At 42.3% G+C, this 19,140-nt stretch overlaps 1 protein-coding gene across 1 annotated transcript in view; it reads right to left on the bottom strand.

The window, feature by feature from the left end:
• The window catches only part of cadps2 (Ca++-dependent secretion activator 2), a 294,438-nt gene that overhangs the window by 50,214 nt on the left and 225,084 nt on the right, over positions 1 to 19,140 (bottom strand). The window contains 2 exon segments of the mRNA XM_032522241.1: positions 2,836 to 2,992; positions 9,653 to 9,753. Coding sequence (XP_032378132.1) covers positions 2,836 to 2,992; positions 9,653 to 9,753 — 258 coding nt within the window.

Here is a 19,140-nt window from a genome sequence, read left to right as displayed (position 1 = left end):
CCCCCCCCCCCCCCCCCCCCCCAAATCCCTCCATGTAGGTTTGAGGGACAGTCAAACAGATAGATAAATCCCCCAGGAGACGCTAACAGTCCACAGCGAGGAGGAGAGACAAAGACGGAGAGTGTTGGGTGAGAAGCGAGCAGGCTGCTCTCTCAGGACTTCATTAGTTTTAATTCCTCTCGCTCTGCTCCGCCATGATTAACACTAGCCTTTTTGGCCCTCTGGAGAGAAAATGAAAAAAAACCCAGCCTCCCTCGCAAAAAAAAAAGCAAAAACGCTCGCCTTCACATGCTGACAATCAAGTGAGCATTTAAATAATCTACAGAACTGCAGAGAAGTAATACACTCGTTGGAAGAAAATCCTCAAAGAGTCCAAAAAGGTAGACTGAGATCGGCCGAGCCGCGGCTGTCACTGCGGATGTTTGGCTGATTTTGGTTTTTAATATTTGATAAAACGCTGTGAGCCATCAGAGAAGTCGAGGATCGACAGGGATCAAACCTCCTTCTCTCGTGTCACCCGGGCGTCTGATTGGGAGTGAACTCGAACGAGTCTCTTTTCTCTCACTTTCAGACATAATTATGAAAGACGGAAGACCTCATTTGCGCAAACAGTCAAAACTATGATGGCGCTCGTTCTGTGTTTCGGCTCCGTCTATTGCCTCATTACGCTCCAATTTAAGTGGACTAATGTTGTGACACTTGGAATAATTATGACATTAATAGAGGATGGTAATTAGGAAAAAAGATATGAGACCCACACACACACAAAAAAAAGACATTTGTGGGTTCTTCACATAATGAAACACTGAGTTTTTTGTTCCCAGCAGTGCCCTTGGGCTGTCTGTCTGTCTGTCTGTCTGTTACTGTGTTCGAGGTACTTTGGCATCATCTATGTTAAATAACGCCTCGCATCTCGCCAAATCTCTGCTGGCTCCGAGACAAAGCCTCCGAGCCGACGGAGGGCTCGGATGGAAGGAAACAATGAGATGATTTCTTTCTCAGTGAGATGCAGTTTATCGGGAGGGAGAAAATACGACAACAACCCGAAACACAGCAGTGCAACACTTAGTCTAAAGTTTACTTCATCATTTCTTACGTTGCTTTGTTTATTTTTTCATATTCTTTCCCCACACCGGAGAGACCTTGAGATGTAGAAAAGCACATTGCAGGGATAAGTGGGTGTTCACAAAAAAATTGTTTCCTTTATTCCAAAAATCATGACTGATGTGTGGAGGTGTTGCGGGAAATGGTTTACTAATCATAAATCTACAAAGGTAGATGGAAAATGATTTTGAAGTTTTCAAGCTTCCAACTTTCTTTCTTTTAAGATTCTTTTTTGGCCATTTTAGGCCTTTATTTTAATAGGACAGATGAAGACATGAAGGGAGGGGTGACATGCAGCAAAAGGGCCGCAAGGCGGAGTCGAACCCACAGCCGTGCCACATATTGGCGCCTGCTCTACCAGGTGAGCTACCCAGGCGCCCACAGCTAGTTTTATCGATATATGAGCGCCAGTGAAGATTGATGGACTGGTTGATTTAACTTTCCGACTGTAGGGACATAAAATACACTAAACAGGAAACAGGATCACATGAATTATGTTGCACAGATCCTCACATTTTGGGAGTTAACAGCAGCGTGAAACTAGTAAGAGATTTTTTTGGAATTAGTTTTCATCTTTCACTTTCTGATTTCCCATCAGAGAGAAAGCTGACAAAATTGAATTTGGAGAAAGTCTTAAGCAGCGTGTGTGTGTGTGTGTGTGTGTGTGTGTGTGTGTGTGTGTGGAGGATGATCTGACTGCTGCACACACACTTGTTGGTCCAGAGCCCACAGAAACTGGCAGTGTGAAGCTGTGATTACAGGCAGCAGAAAACTATCCAGCGAACTGTTCCTGACACGCGGTTGGCTAAAGGCTCAGATCACGGGGAACCTTCTGTGTTGAACTGGATTTGCTACATTTCCACTCAGCAGATGAAACATACAGTTTGGAGATGTTTGCGTGTGCGACTGTAACAAGACATGTAAAAAAAAACACTAATTACACTCTTGAGCTTTAAGCCCAAATTGTAAACCAGACTCTCCAGATGGTTGGTTTGTCTATTTTGACGTTTCTTTTCAGAGATTGCCCCGGTGCTGTCGAAAATTCTGTCAGATGTTACCAGATGTCCATCACCTTCCACTTTCTTTGTGTTGTGATTTAAACTCTGCAGGGTAAATCCAGACAGCTAGCTAGACTATCTGTCCAATCTGAGGACTATGGTTACCTGGTCCCCAGATCTCTGCAGGGTAAATCCAGACAGCTAGCTAGACTATCTGTCCAATCTGAGGACTATGGTTACCTGGTCCTCAGGTCTCTGCAGGGTAAATCCAGACAGCTAGCTAGACTATCTGTCCAATCTGAGGACTATGGTTACCTGGTCCCCAGATCTCTGCAGGGTAAATCCAGACAGCTAGCTAGACTATCTGTCCAATCTGAGGACTATGGTTACCTGGTCCCCAGATCTCTGCAGGGTAAATCCAGACAGCTAGCTAGACCATCTGTCCAATCAGAGTTTTCTGTTACAAGACTAAGGGCGTTTTCACACCTAAAAGTCCGGATTAATTGTATACATTTTTTGTTTGTTTCACGGAGTGATTTTGCTAGCGCACTGAAGAACGTTCCATGACTGGAGGTAGTGCAACGTCATAATGAACCATGATTATATACAGTATAGGAGATATAAGACTGAGGTTAAAAAATAGCAGAATCTGCCTTTCATACGCTACATTCAGCCTAAAGCACAGCTGAGTTTGACAGCATGCGTTCCTCTAGAAAGAAAAGGTCAGGCTCACCGTCAGTTCGCAGGTAGTTGTTGAGGAGCTGGAACAGCGGGAAGCTGTCCCAGGAGTCGACAGGCTGGACCTGCAGAGCGGCGTCCATGTTGGCTCTGTACAGAGACAGGAAGGACTCGGCGTGTTCGGCCATCAACTCTGGCCACCACGAGAACGCCTGAAAAACACGGAGAGAGACTTAAAACGGCATCGGAGAAAAAGTCAAATACATTAACAGGAAGTTCTGCTTTCACAAACAATATGTTTGCATGCAAACGCACGGCTCGACAGTTTGACAGCTAACAAGGAATTTAATTTGCTTAAATTCACGTAGCAATGACTCTTGTGAGCAATGTCTCTCATTTGGACTCAGTCATGACTTGGACTCCAACCTCTATTGACTCGGTCTTAACTCTGTCTCAACTAGTCCTGGTCTTGGACTCAACAAAGGTGGACTTGACTACAGCACTGTCTCACAGGCTTCTGAAGGTCCAGTTTGAAGCCTTACGTTTGGGTTTATTGGCCACCACCATCTTTGTAAAGTGGCCAGGGTCTGCTGAAGTTACCTAGTCAACGTTGTCTTCTATGATGTTAATGCTCCTCATTGTGTGTGCGCGCGTGTGTGTGTGTGTGTGTGTGTGTGTGTGTGTGTGTGTGTGTGTGTGTGTGTGTGAAAGTAAAAACACCAAATCATCCACTATTAAGCAATTTGGGCCTCACTCAAAAGCCGAGTCTGTTCTGAACATTTGGATATGAAACGCATGGATATGAAGTTATATGCAACTATCCTTAAAATGTGAATTTAAAAAGAAATGTAAAAATGCCCTGGACCTCCGAGGGCTAAGAAAGATGACCCGTTAAAAGCTGCAGAAGTCTAAATAAAAGGAGGCAGATGTGAGCTATCTTTAGCTTCAACAAGGACTTAAAATAAAAAGCAGCAAAGTGCTGTTGCATCCGGTCTGTGTGCGGGAGGCAACCTGCTCAGGTGACGCCTACAGGACATCGAAAAGAAAAGTGCAACCGGCCTTGAATCGCACGCTGCTGCACCGAGGGCACCGTTTGTGTGTGAAAGAGGCAGAATAGCCAGATGTGAAAGACGGGGAGAAAGAGAAGTGACCCGGCAGCAGCTCGTACTCGTGGCCTTTCAGGACGACTCATCACATCATTTCAGTTTCCTTTGACTCCCAACAAACAGCATGAAACCAGCCTGACCATGCTTCAGCACTCACACTTCTTATTTGCGAGACATCAATTTTAATAATGACTCTTCAAGGTTTTATGTAAAGCACTCTGAATCACCTTGTTGCTGAAATGTGCTTTCAAAACAAGAGACTTCGAGCTTGCAAGCTACGCGCTAGAAATGGCCAGTTTTCAAGAACATTTGTAGTGTGCCACAAGGCGGGCCTGCAAGGTTCTTTGGGTGGATGATTGGAAAGATTTACAAAGAATATGTTGTCTATGTTCCACCAAAACAAGTTCCTTCCCGAGACTACTTTGCAGAGCCACCGTCTCCGCGTCCGGAGCTCAGCGCCGCCCAACACGACTGGGATTAGTTTAACTGAATGCAAACAAAGCACAGCGTTCTTTTTTCTCCTGTCCCAGAATGCATCTGTGGTGTAGCCAGACTTTACTCCACAGCGCTGTGAAGATAGAGCCGGCAATGTGAGACTACACATTACATTACAAAAAGGAAAAGGGCTCAATTTTGAATGCAGATCTATGTTTAGAAATTAGATTTTTTCCACCCCAAAACAGATATCACTCATTATCCACTCATAATTTCATAATCCCATTTCTTTTAGAAACTTGCAATTAGGTTTTTCAGCGAGAGAGAAAACTATTTTAACAACCCAACTAAGGAGGAAACTAAGGACTTTTCACATCACCAAGGATACTTTTTACTTCTTCAATCCACTCTCACCGTCAACATTTGATCCTGGTACGACGTCCTAACCACCGAACACAACTCAAAACTCTCCTGGATAACACATCACTGCAGTAAGATCCTCGCTTCACCACTCTTTCCACTTACTTCCATGCAGTGGTGGAATGTAACTAAGTACATTTACTCAAATACTGTAAGCACACATTTAAGGTGCTTGTACTTTGAGTCTTTCTCTTTTCATGCCACTTTCTACTTCTCCACCGCTACATTTCAGAGAGAAATGTACTTTTTACTCCACTACATTCATCTGACAGCTTTAGTTACTAGTTACTTTCCTAATTAAGATTTCTGCAAACAAAAGACATGTAGTTTACAAAGTTTTAGTTTTATTATAAATGAAACTGGCCAACAATATAACGGCCCACAGATCCAGCTGAGATGATCAGACTCTCTTTAGTTTTAATACTTTAAGTACATTTTCCTGATGATACTACTTGTACACACAATTTCAATGCAGAACTTTTACTTGTAACAGAATATTGTTTACAGTGTGGTATTAGTCAGTAGTGCAGTCTATGTTATACGCAGGTATACCCACTAATAAAGCTCCAGGACAAAATGGCACTTTTTTTTTTCTTCACATAGGCTAAATAAAGGTATTTCCACAATAAATTGTTGCACCAAACCCCCCCATCCTGGCCGATATATATATATATATATATATATATATATATATATATATATTATATAGGCCCATACATATCCACACAGTATACCAATATATATACAGTATACAGACATATACGAAATATAAATGTGTACAAAATGAAATCTTTTGTCAGTGCTTGGACAGACAATTAAGCCATCTATATATTCTTTTTTTAAATCTTTTTGGCGGTGACGGAGGGGGAACAGGCTCTGATGGGGCTCAGGATCCGACAAACCAGCAGAGACAGTACAACAACAACACCAACAACAACAACAACAACACCACCACGAGCGGAGGAGGGGACGGGGACATTCACAAACACACTTACCTCTCTTCCTTCCCACGGTGGAATACAAAAAGAGAAGCACGAAGGACAGTCAGATGAATAATAACAAGTTTTTAAAGGTGTCTGTAGTGGTTTGGCATGGGGGGTGGTGGGGGGGGGTGTGGTCCGGGGCGGGGGGGGGGTGGGCCGGTGTTGGGGGGGGTGCGGAGGTGGGGGCCGGGGTGGGGCCGATTGGCGGGTGCACCTTCACCGTTATTTCAATGCTGAGTGATTTTCCAAACCTTATGATCTCTGCGTTTTTTATGTTGTGCATCTATGTGTACATATTCCTTTAATATCCTCTCATCCATTCTATATTTGTCACGAGGTGTTTTTGTTAGTGATCAAAACCTTTCCTCTCAGAAACCAGTTTTGCATATCGCTCCTTCGCTGTGATGTTTGACCTGCACTCTGCAGAATGATGCCAATCAATCAAATGACAACACTTTATAATAAGGGGACATGAACTATCATGAAATTGGTGATCACATGAGCCTGCTCCTTTGTGTCCGCATGTTAGCTGCTAGCTGGAAAAATGTCACAGAAACCCTGATGAAAGTTATGCTTTTGAAAACATGATATGTCTGACAATGAACGACAGATTTCTTTTAAATGACATGTTTATTTTTGTCTTGGCTGAACATGGCCGTATTCTTGTTCAACTGCTTAATCTCGTATTCAGTCGACCATTTCGCACCGCTCGCACACGGGCATCTAGGCAGGCTTAGGCTATATTTTTTAAAACTAACCAGTTTTATTATCACTTTTATATTTTAATAATATGCAGTTTGTAATGAGGCAACCGCTGGAGCCAGTAATTAAAACTACATACTTTGTTGCCAAGCTGGCAGCTTTGAAGAGTGTGTGTGTGTATGTGTGTGTGTGTGTGTGTGTGTGTGTGTGGTAAAGAGAGAGATTGGGAGAAGGACATTTGTGTGTGAGGTGGACCTGGTCACCACAGACACAAACCTTCTCAGCTGTTGCTCCTGTCATGGACAGCCCTGTCTCTTCATTATGTTTTGCATATTATATGGGTCACTTCTTATATCATAACAAAGTAATACAATGTGTAATCAAGTGATGCCTGATTAACAGTAATGTAAATACCCTGATACCTGTTGATACTACAATAATGTAGAGTATAGACTCCTAACCTTGCAGTTTTGCACATATCATGTAGGCCTAAGATCAATTTCTGCATTTCTTTGCAAAAAACTCTCCAGAAAGTGCCATTTAATAGTTATTATTTTTACCTTTGGGGGGGGGGGGAGTCATACCCCCGGACCCCCCTAGGGCGAGCCCCCCAAAATAACTGAGTAAATCTGTATTTAAAGTGACAGGCTAAATAAACTGACTTGTAGTGTTTGAATCATCCCTTCATCATGTTGTGGCCCTTCAAATAAACTGCTGGCCTGGTCCATTTTTAACATTGATAAATAAGACACAATCATCAATAAATCAGAAATCATGATGATCGAAATATCCTAATTGATGCATTCATTGACGTATTGTTTGTTCCTTGTATATTACTGATGAAGTACCACATGAAGGAATTTCTGCTTGTTCATGCATGAAAACATGAACTCATGTCCCCTTATTATAAAGTGTTACCAATCAAGGTTATTTCTCACATTAAATCGTAATCGTTAAAGGTGAAAATCCAGTCAAATGTGATCCCATCAGCCTTCAACTGCTAACATGATAAATTATAAAAATGCAGAAGTCTGCTCCCACATGTATCTGCCGAAGGAGGAAACTTTCTCTGTGCTCACTTTAAATCCGGGTTCAACCCGTGGGCCTGCTGGCGTGGGTTTGTGACATCACAACTAGTTTTGGAGCCAATCAGGGTCCAAATATGTGACTTAAACAAGTGTGGTGTGCAAAACTTTGAAACCTCGGTGAGAACGGCGAGAGGAAACACGAGAGAGTGAAACGGTGTCGACGCTGACAGTAAGCAATTATTCTCCATCTTCTAAATTTAAGCTGTGACAGCTTGTGGCGGCGCTCTGACTAAAAAGCCTCTAATTTGTAGTTAACATCACATCCGAAGCTCGGAGCTGAGATCAACCGGTCGCCATGGCAGCGGCAGAGCGCGGCGTGTTATTAATAGCTCAGGAACAGATGCCTGAGCGCCGCGCTGCCATTTAGGGCCAATCAAACCGCCACGTCTCAACACCTAGGACTGATCAGTTTTGCACCGTGAAGGGCGCCTGCATATGGGCCGTGGGCGTTGTTTTCATCGGGCCGCCGCTTCCAACGCAGCGACGCCACTTGCCGTGTCGTCTCCCACTTTAGAGCGGAGGAAAATGGACAGTGCTGCGAAAAAGTGATCAAAAACGTTAATGAAATGATCAAGCGACTCGCGGCGTCTTCGCTGCCGTCACGCTGAAGATTAATTAAAAGGAAGAAAATAAGAGTTTCTGAGCTGCAATTAATCCGACGCAAACACAGAGAAGAAGTTTTTTTTTTTTTTTAGCAAGTCAGCTACTCCCAACATAAATACTATATGTCACTATAATACTCTTTATCTATTTTTATTTTATTAAAGCACCTTTTCCAGACAAAGTCACAATGTGCTTCACAAGAGAAAACCTGTTAAAAACAACAGCAAAAACACTGACATTTGGTCACAAAGAAAGGGATTCTACTCTAAATACCCAGGAAATACTTTCTCCCTCCAAAGTAAAGTAATTGGACTACTGGTTTCGTCCAGGCGACTGAAACTCAAGACAGGTTTGCCCCCGTTCCCGAGTAGTTAGAACAGGTATTTGTTTCATGCATATTTCATCAGAGGTGAACAAAATAATGTTAAATAAAGAAAAATAATCAAACAACATAAAGGTACGGAGTTGCACACAGGCAACGTGATGCCGCTTAGTTCAGACGCTCAGTGACTTCTGTATTGTGTTGAAAGAAATCCTCTTTGCTCTTGGGTAAAGTAACTTGTGTTTAACACTGCTGTGTGGACCTGAAACTGTAATCCTGAATGAGAACCTGTCCCCTACCCCCGTGGGATCTGTTCTGGAGCTTGGCATCCCCCTCTCTCGTACCCATGATGCTCCTCTGCCTGTTCAGCAGATTGTATTCTGTGGGAGCACTACCGCTCTCTTTGCAGATGAGACAGGAATCACCCAGATTAAACTATATGGAAATGAAAATATTAGCTGTCCACCTCTTTCGTTTCAAAGAAACACTTTGCTGGAATGTACAATTAAAAGCCTGAGGTCGGATGTTGCAGCCTTGCCTAAACATTAAAATGATTACTCCATTTAACATAGTCACAGACTGGATTTGGCCTCCAGGCTCCGGTCAAGTGTAACTTATATATAACACACACGCGCGCACGCACGCACGCACGCACGCACGCACGCACACACCACACACCACACACACACAACACAAACACACACACACAAACACCCACACCACACAACACACACAACACACACACACCACACAACACACACACACACACAACACACACACACACACACACCACCCACACACACAAGCATCTTCAAAAGATTAAAATATTTACTTGTCATTAATGAATTAACGTCATGTTAATCTCAATTAATTGCACGTATTATTCTAATGTTCTTGATTTCCTTTTGTCCCTCACTTTTTCCTCATTTTAATGCTCTTATCAACATGATAAAATACTTTTAAAACGATGCCTGAACCAAAAGATTAATATATATATATATATATATATATATATAATATATAATATATATATATATATAAAAAAGAGCACCGTGTTCAACGATTTGTCTGTATGGATGTTCAAAAATATTAAACAAAAAGTTGATCTACAGTAAAAACCTAAAGATCATTTTTGAGAGATTCTACAGCTGAATGAGAGCTGAGTGTCGGGCGGTCCTAAAACAAACCAAACGGATAAAAATGAATGGAATACCTCGGAGTGATGTTCTTCGTTCTGCTGCAGGACTTCGATGCAGAGCTCTCCCAGTCGCATCATGTCCTCTAGTCGCTTCTCCGGAGCAGCCTGAGGGTCCACTGGAGAACCCGACACAGCAGGAAAACCCCCAGGAGAGAAGCAAAAACACATGAATAGTAAATACTGGAAGTCAGCAGCACTGTGGCCTCGCAGCAAGAAGGTCCCGGGTCCGGACCCTGGGCGTGCCGGGCCTTTCTGCGTGGAGTTTGCATGTTTTCCCCACCACTTAGAATATGTTCCCCAAGCTGATGTGTGGTGAGCGTCTGGCGTCGACGCGATTGAGGACTTTCTGACGACTGGATGAGCGTGTCGTCGTACTGAACCCTGATCACTGACTGTTTGATGTCATTTGCGGATTTGCTTTAACTCTTCTGTCGTCCTCGGCTCAAATTTGACCCATTCTCCAAAAGTTTCTTTGTCAGATATTTAGGTTTCTTTCAACCAAATTGTCATAAAAAATAAAAGTGGATGGGTCTATACTTTCATTGGATTTGGGTGTTAAATTACATTTTATAGCATTGATAGCAATTTAACACAATTATTACAATAACACTGAAAAAGTGACACAAATGTCGGAAAAAAAAGTTGAAGAAAGTGCAGAAAAATGGACAAAAACTTTGAAAAAGTGTGACAAAAAAGACTACCCAAGGGTTAAGTCCTTATTTTGTGTTAGTTATAGGTGCCCAAATTAATACACAAGAGGTACAATGCTCACATTTGACCTTTTTTTGCTTTTCTTCCAGTTGAGGAAAATCATACTGGCTCACGAGGTATTAAAGGCCATGGCACGGTTCTCTCCCATGGTGAAGATTGATAGGAGATTTGGGGGGCCGTTGTAGCCATGTGGGCAACGTGTGTGTGTGTGTGTGTGTGTGACATTAGTCCAACGGGGTTTGTTATGGGAAGTGAGGCTCTCCGTGTTAGAAAAGTAGCGTAGACAGCAGCTGCCGCATGGTTTTCGATGGGTAGTCAGTGAGGCTACAGTGACGCTTATCGTCTAAGTAGATGCACCCCCCTACAAAATCACCGCAGTAGTCGAGAATCATTTGTTATTTCCAAATATAGCTATTTATGTCATCTTTTAAAAATTACTCTTTCTTTTTTCATATCCCAATATATATTCAATTCAATTCAATTTTATTTATAGTATCAATTCATAACAAGAGTTATCGCCAATCACAGTTTTCTGTTACACAGACTAAGGGCGTTTTCACACCTAAAAGTCCGATTAATTGTATACATTTTTGTTTGTTCACGGAGTGATTTGCTACGACTGAAGAACGTCCATGACTGGATTAGTGCAACGTCATAAACCGTTATATATACAGTATATGAGGATATAAGACTGAGGTTAAAAAATAGCAGATCCTTCATACGCTACATTCACCTAAAGCCAGCTGAGTTTGACAGCATGCGTTCCTCTAGAAAGAAAGGTCAGGCTCACCGTCAGTTCGCAGGTAGTTGTTGAGGACGCTGAACAGCGGGAAGCTGTCCCGGAGTCGACAGGCTGGACCTGCAGAGCGGCGTCCATGTTGGCTCTGTACAGAGACAGGAAGGACTCGGCGTGTTTCGCCATCAACTCTGGCCACCACGAGAACGCCTAAAAACACGGAGAGAGACTTAAAACGGCATCGGAGAAAAAGTCAAATACATTCGGAAGTTCTGCTTTCACAAACTATGTTTGCATGCAAACGCACGCTCGACAGTTTGACAGCTAACAAGGAATTTAATTTGCTTAAATTCACGTACAATGACTCTTGTGAGCAATGTCTCTCATTTGGACTCAGTCTGACTTGGACTCCACCTCTATTGACTCGGTCTTAACTCTGTCTCAACTAGTCCTGGTCTTGGACTCAACAAAGGTGGACTTGACTACAGCACTGTCTCACAGGCTTCTGAAGGTCCAGTTTGAAGCCTTACGTTTGGTTTTTGGCCACCACCATCTTTGTAAAGTGGCCAGGGTCTGCTGAAGTTACCTAGTCAACTTGTCTTCTATGATGTTATGCTCCTCATTGTGTGTGCGCGCGTGTGTGTGTGTGGTGTGTGTGTGTGTGTGTGTGTGTGTGTGTGTGTGTGTGTGTGTGTGAAGTAAAAACACCAATCATCCACTTTAACAATTTGGGCCTCACTCAAAAGCCGAGTCTGTTTCTGAACATTTGGATATGAACGCGGGATATGAAGTTATGCAACTATCCTTAAAGGATATTTAAAAAGAAATGTAAAAATGCCCTGGCCTCCGAGGGCTAAGAAAGATGACCCGTTAAAAGCTGCAGAAGTCTAAATAAAAGGAGGCATGTGGCTATCTAGCTTCAACAAGGACTTAAAATAAAAAGCAGCAAAGTGCTGTTGCATCCGGTCTGTGCGGGAGGCAACCTGCTCAGGTGACGCCTACAGACATCGAAAAGAAATGCAACCGCCTTGAATCGCACGCTGCTGCACCGAGGGCACCGTTTGTGTGTGAAAGAGGCAGAATAGCCAGATGTGAAAGACGGGAGAAAGAGAGTGACCCGGCAGCTCTGTACTCGGTGCCTTCAGACGACTCATCACATCATTTCAGTTTCCTTTGACCTCCAACAAACAGCATGAAACCAGCCTGACCATGCTCAGCACTCACACTTCTTATTTGCGAGACACAATTTTAAAATGACTCTTCAAGGTTTATGTAAAGCACTCGAATCCCTTGTTGCTGAAATGTGCTTTCAAAACAAGAGACTTCGAGCTTGCAAGCTACGCGCTAGAAATGGCCAGTTTTCAAGAACATTTGTAGTGTGCCACAAGGCGGGCCGCAAGGTTCTTTGGTGGATGATTGGAAAGATTACAAAGAATATGTTGTCTATGTTCCACAAAACAAGTTCCTTCCCGAGACTACTTTGCAGAGCCACCGTCTCCGCGTCCGGAGCTCGCGCCCGCCCAACACGACTGGATTAGTTTAACTGAATGCAAACAACAGCACAGCGTTCTTTTATCTCCTGTCCCAGAATGCATCTGTGGTGTAGCCAGACTTCTCCACAGCGCTGGAAGATAGAGCGGCAATGTGAGACTACACATTACATTACAAAAAGGAAAAGGCTCAATTTTGAATGCAGATCTATGTTTAAAATTAGATTTTTTCCACCCCAAAACAGATATCACTCATTATCCACTCATAATTTCATAATCCCTTTCTTTTAGAAACTTGCAATTAGGTTTTTCAGCGAGAGAGAAAACTATTTAACAACCCAACTAAGGAGGAAACTAAGGACTTTTAACATCACCAAGGATACTTTTACTTCTTCAATCCACTCTCACCGTCAACATTGATCCTGGTACGACGTCCTAACCACCGAACACAACTCAAAACTCTCTCGATAACACATCACTGCAGTAAGATCCTCGCTTCACCACTCTTTCCACTACTTCCATGCAGTGGGGAATGTAACTAAGTACATTTACTCAATACTGTAAGCACACATTAAGGTGCTTGTACTTTGATCTTTCTCTTTTCATGCCACTTTCACTTCTCCACCGCTACATTTCAGAAGAAATGTACTTTTACTCCACTACATTCATCTGACAGCTTTAGTCTATTCTTTCTAATTAAGATTTCTGCAAACAAAAGACATGTAGTTTACAAATTTTAGTTTATTTATAAATGAAACTGGCCAACAATATAACGGCCCACAGATCCAGCTGAGATGATCAGACTCTCTTTATTTTAATACTTTAAGTACATTTTCCTGATGATACTACTTGTACACACAATTCAATGCAGAACTTTTACTTTTAACAGAATATTGTTTTACAGTGTGGTAATTGTCAGTAGTGCAGTCTATGTTTATACGCAGGTATACGCAGTATACCACTAATAAGCTCCAGGACAAAATGGCACTTTTTTTTTTCTTCACATAGGCTAAAAGGTATTCCACAATAAATTGTTGCACACAAACCCCCCCATCCTGGCCTATATAATAATATAATATATATATATATATATATAGATTATATATGGCCCATACATATCCACACAGTATACCAAAATACAGTATAGACAGACATATACGAAATATAAATGTGTACAAAATGAATCTTTTGTCAGTGCTTGGACAGACAATTAAGCCATCTATATTCTTTTTAAATCTTTTTGGCGTACGGAGGGGGAACAGGCTCTGATGGGCTCAGGATCCGACAAACCAGCGAACGTACAACAACAACACCAACACAACAACAACAACCCCACCCGAGCGGAGGAGGGACGGGACATTCACACAACACACTTACCTCTCTTCCCTTCCCACGGTGGAATACAAAAAGAGAAGCAGAAAGGACAGTCAGATGAATAATAACAAGTTAAATAGATTTATAAGGTGTCTGTAGTGGTTTGGCATGGGGGGGTGGGGGGGGGGGTGCACCTTCACCGTTATTTCAATGCTGAGTGATTTTCCAAACCTTATGATCTCTGCGTTTTTATGTTGTGCATCTATGGTGTACATATTCCTTAATATCCTCTCATCCATTCTATATTTGTCACGGGTGTTTTGTGTTAGTGATCAAAACCTTTCCTCAGAAACGTTTGCATATCGCTCCTTCGCTGTGATGTTTACCTGCACTCTGCAGAATGATGCCATCAATCAAATGACAACACTTTTAATAAGGGGACATAACTATCATGAATTGGTGATCAATGAGCCTGCTCCTTGTGTCCGCATGTTAGCTGCTAGCTGGAAAAATGTCACGAAACCCTGATGAAAGTTATGCTTTTGAAAACATGATATGTCGACAATGAACGACAGATTTCTTTTAAATGACATTTTATTTTTGTCTTGGCTGAACATGGCCGTATTCTTGTTCAACTGCTTAATCTCGTATTCAGTCGACCATTTCGACCCTCGCACACGGCATCTAGGCAGGCTTAGGCTATATTTTTTAAAACTAACCAGTTTTATTATCACTTTTAATATTTAATAATATGCATTTGTAATGAGGCAACCACTGGAGCCAGTAATTAAAACTATATCCTTTGTTGCCAAGCTGGCAGCTTTGAGAGGTGTGTTGGTGTGTGGTGTGTGGTGTGTGTGTGTGGTTGTGTGTGTGTGTGTGTGTGTGTGTGTGGTGTGGTAAAGAGATAGATTGGGAGAAGGACATTTGTGTGTGAGGTGGACCTGGTCACCACAGACACAAACCTTCTCAGCTGTTGCTCCTGTCATGTACAGCCCTGTCTCTTCATTATGTTTTTGCATATTATATGGGTCACTTCTTATATCATAACAAAGTAATACAATGTGTAATCAAGTGATGCCTGATTAACAGTAATGTAAATACCCTGATACCTGTTGATACTACAAATGTAGAGTATAGACTCCTAACCTTGCAGTTTTGCACATATCATGTAGGCCTAAGATCAATTTCTGCATTTCTTTGCAAAAAACTCTCCAAAGTGCCTTAATAGTTATTATTTTTACCTTTGGGGGGGGGGGAGTCATACCCCGGACCCCCCTAGGGCGAGCCCCCAAATAACTGAGTAATCTGTATTTAAAGTGACAGGCTAAATAAACTACTTGTAGTGTTTGAACTCATCCCTTCATCATGTTGTGGCCCTTCAAATAAACTGCTGCCTGGTCCATTTTTAACATTATAAATAAGACACAATCATCAATAAATCGAAATCATGATGATCGAATATCCTAATTGATGCATTCATTGACGTATTGTTTGTTCCTTGTTATTACTGATGAAGTACCCATGAAGGAATTTCTGCTTGTCATGCATAAAACTGAACTCATGTCCCCTTATTATAAAGTGGTAACCAATCAAGGTTTATTCTCACATTAAATCGTAATCGTTAAAGGTGAAAATCCAGTCAAAGTGATCCCATCAGCCTTCATGCTAACATGATAAATTATAAAAATGCAGAAGTCTCGCTCCCATGTATCTGCCGAAGGAGGAAACTTCTCTGTCTCACTTTAATCCGGGTTCAACCGTGGGCCTGCTGGCTGGTTTGTACATCACAACTAGTTTTGGAGCCAATCAGGGTCCAAATATGTACTTAAACAGTGTGTGTGCAAAACTTTGAAACCTCGGTGAGAACGGGAGAGAAACACGGAGAGAGTGCACGGTGTCGACGCTGACAAGCAATTATTCTCCATCTTCAAATTTAAGCTGTGACAGCTTGTGGCGGCGCTCTGACTAAAAAGCCTCTAATTTGTGTTAACATCACATCCGAAGCTCGGAGCTGAGATCAACCGTCCGCCATGGCACGGCAGAGCGCGGCGTGTTATTATAGTCTCAGGAACAGATGCCTGAGCGCCGCGCTGCCATTTAGGGCCAATCAAACCGCCACGTCTCAACACCTAGGACTGATCAGTTTTCACCGTGAAGGGGCCTGCATAGGGCCGTGGGGTTGTTTTCATCGGGCCGCCGCTCCAACGCAGCGACGCCACTTGCCGTGTCGTCTCCCACTTAGAGCGGAGGAAAATGGACAGTGCTGCGAAAAAGTGATCAAAAACGTTAATGAAATGATCAAGCGACTCGCGGCGTCTTCGCTGCCGTCACGCTGAAGATTAATTAAAAGGAGAAAATAAGAGTTTCTGAGCTGCAATTATCGACGCAAACACGAGAGAAGTTTTTTTTTTTTTTAGCAAGTCAGCTACTCCAACATAATACTATATGTCACTATATACTCTTTATCTATTTTTATTTTATTAAAGCACCTTTTCCAGACAAAGTCACAATGTGCTTCACAAGAGAAAACCTGTTAAAACAACGCAAAACACTGACATTTGGTCACAAAGAAAGGGATTCTACTCTAAATACCCAGGAAATACTTTCTCCCTCCAAAGTAAAGTAATTGGACTACTGGTTTCGTCCAGGCGACTGAAACTCAAGACAGGTTTGCCCCCGTTCCCGAGTAGTTAGAACAGGTATTTGTTTCATGCATATTTCATCAGAGGTTGAACAAATAATGTTAAATAAAGAAAATAATAAAACAACATAAAGGTACGGAGTTGCACACAGGCAACGTGATGCCGCTTAGTTCAGACGCTCAGTGACTTCTTTATTGTGTTGAAAGAAATCCTCTTTGCTCTTGGGTAAAGTAACTGTGTTTAACACTGCTGTGTGGACCTGAAACTGTAATCCTGAATGAGAACCTGTCCCTACCCACCCCGTGGGATCTGTTCGGAGCGGCATCCCCCTCTCTCGTACCCATGATGCTCCTCTGCCTGTCAGCAGATTTATTCTGTGGGAGCACTACCGCTCTCTGCAGATGAGACAGGAATCACCCAGATAAACTATATGGAAATGAAAATATTAGCTGTCCACCTCTTTCGTTTCAAAGAAACACTTTGCTGAATGTACAATTAAAAGCCTGAGGTCGATGTTGCAGCCTTGCCTAAACATTAAAATGATTACTCCATTTAACATAGTCACAGACTGGATTTGGCCTCCAGGCTCCGGTCAAGTGTAACTTAATATAATAACACACACGCGCGCACGCCCACGACCACCACGCACGCACACACACACACACACCCCACACACACACACAACACACACACCCACACACACACACACACACACACACACACACACACACACACACACACACACACACACACACACACACACACACCACACACACACACACACAACATCTTCAAACGATTAAATTTATACTTGTCATTAATGGAATTACGTCATAGTTAATCTCAATTAATTGCACATTGTATCTATTCTAAATGTCCTCTGATTTCCTTTTGTCCCACCTTTTCCTCATTTTAATGCTCTTATCAACATGATAAATACTTTTAAAACGATGCCTGAACCAAAAGATTAATATATATATATATATATATATATATATATATATATATATATATATATATATAATATAAAAAGGAGCACCGTGTTCAATCTTATTTGTCTGTTATGTATGTTCAAAAATATTAAACAAAAAGTTGATCTACAGTAAAAACCTAAAGATCATTTTTAGAGATTCTACAGCTGAATGAGAGCTGAGTGTCGGGCGGTCCTAAAACAAACCAAACGGATAAAAATGAATGGAATACCTCGGAGTGATGTTCTTCGTTCTGCTGCAGGACTTCGATGCAGAGCTCTCCCAGTCGCATCATGTCCTCTATCGCTTCTCCGGAGCAGCCTGAGGGTCCACTGGAGAACCCGACACAGCAGGAAAACCCCCAGGAGAGAGCAAAAACACATGAATAGTAAATACTGGAAGTCACAGCACTGTGCCTCGCAGCAAGAAGGTCCCGGGTCCGGACCTGGGCGTGCCGGGCCTTTCTGCGTGGAGTTTGCATGTTTCCCCCCACCCTTAGAATATGCCCCAAGCTGATGTGTGGTGAGCGTCTGGCGTCGACGCGATTGAGGACTTTCTGACACTGGATGAGCGTGTCGTCGTACTGAACCCTGATCACTGACTGTTTGATGTCATTTGCGGATTTGCTTTAACTCTTCTGTCGTCCTCGCTCAAATTTGACCCATTCTCCAAAGTTTCTTTGTCAAGATTTAGGTTTCTTTCAACCAATTGTCATAAAAAATAAAGTGGATGGGTCTATACTTTCATTGGATTTGGGTGTTAAATTACATTTTATAGCATTGATAGCAATTTAACACAATTATTACAATAACGCTGAAAAAGTGACACAAATGGGAAAAAAAAGTTAAGAGAGTGCAGAAAAATGGACAAAACTTTGAAAAAGTGTGACAAAAAAGACTACCCAAGGGTTAATCCTTATTTTGTGTTAGTATAGGTGCCCAAATTAATACACAAGAGGTACAATGCTCACATTGACCTTTTTTTGCTTTTCTTCCAGTTGAGGAAAATCATACTGGCTCACGAGGTATTAAAGGCCATGGCACGGTCTCTCCCATGGTGAAGATTGATAGGAGATTTGGGGCCGTTGTAGCCATGTGCAACGTGTGTGTGTGTGTGTGTGGACATTAGTCCAACGGGGTTTGTTATGGGAAGTGGGCTCTCCTGTTAGAAAAGTAGCGTAGACAGCAGCTGCCGCATGGTTTTCGATGGGTAGTCAGTGAGGCTACAGTGACGCTTATCGCTAGTAGATGCACCCCCCTACAAAATCACCGCAGTAGTCGGAATCATTTGTTATTTCCAATATGCATTTATGTCATCTTTTAAAAATTACTCTTTCTTTTTTCATATCCCATATATATTCAATTCAATTCAATTTATTTATAGTAATCAATTCATAACAAGAGTTATCTCAAGACACTTTACATAGACCACACCCAGATTTACAAGGACCCAACAGTTAGTAGTTTCCTCCAGAGCAAGCAACAGTGCGACAGTGGCGAGGAAAAACTTCTTTTTAGGCAGAAACCTGGGATAGACCAGGTCTCTGGTAGGCGGTGTCTGACGGGGCGGTTGGGGTTAGAATGAAAGTGGTATAACAAAATAGAAAAATTAGTAGTTTATATATCACAGTATCATT

This window comes from Etheostoma spectabile, chromosome 8, assembly GCF_008692095.1.
Source record: "Etheostoma spectabile isolate EspeVRDwgs_2016 chromosome 8, UIUC_Espe_1.0, whole genome shotgun sequence".
Taxonomy (NCBI): domain Eukaryota; kingdom Metazoa; phylum Chordata; class Actinopteri; order Perciformes; family Percidae; genus Etheostoma; species Etheostoma spectabile.
The sequence above is the reverse complement of the archived record's forward strand: the minus strand, read 5'-3'. Positions and strand labels throughout refer to the sequence as shown.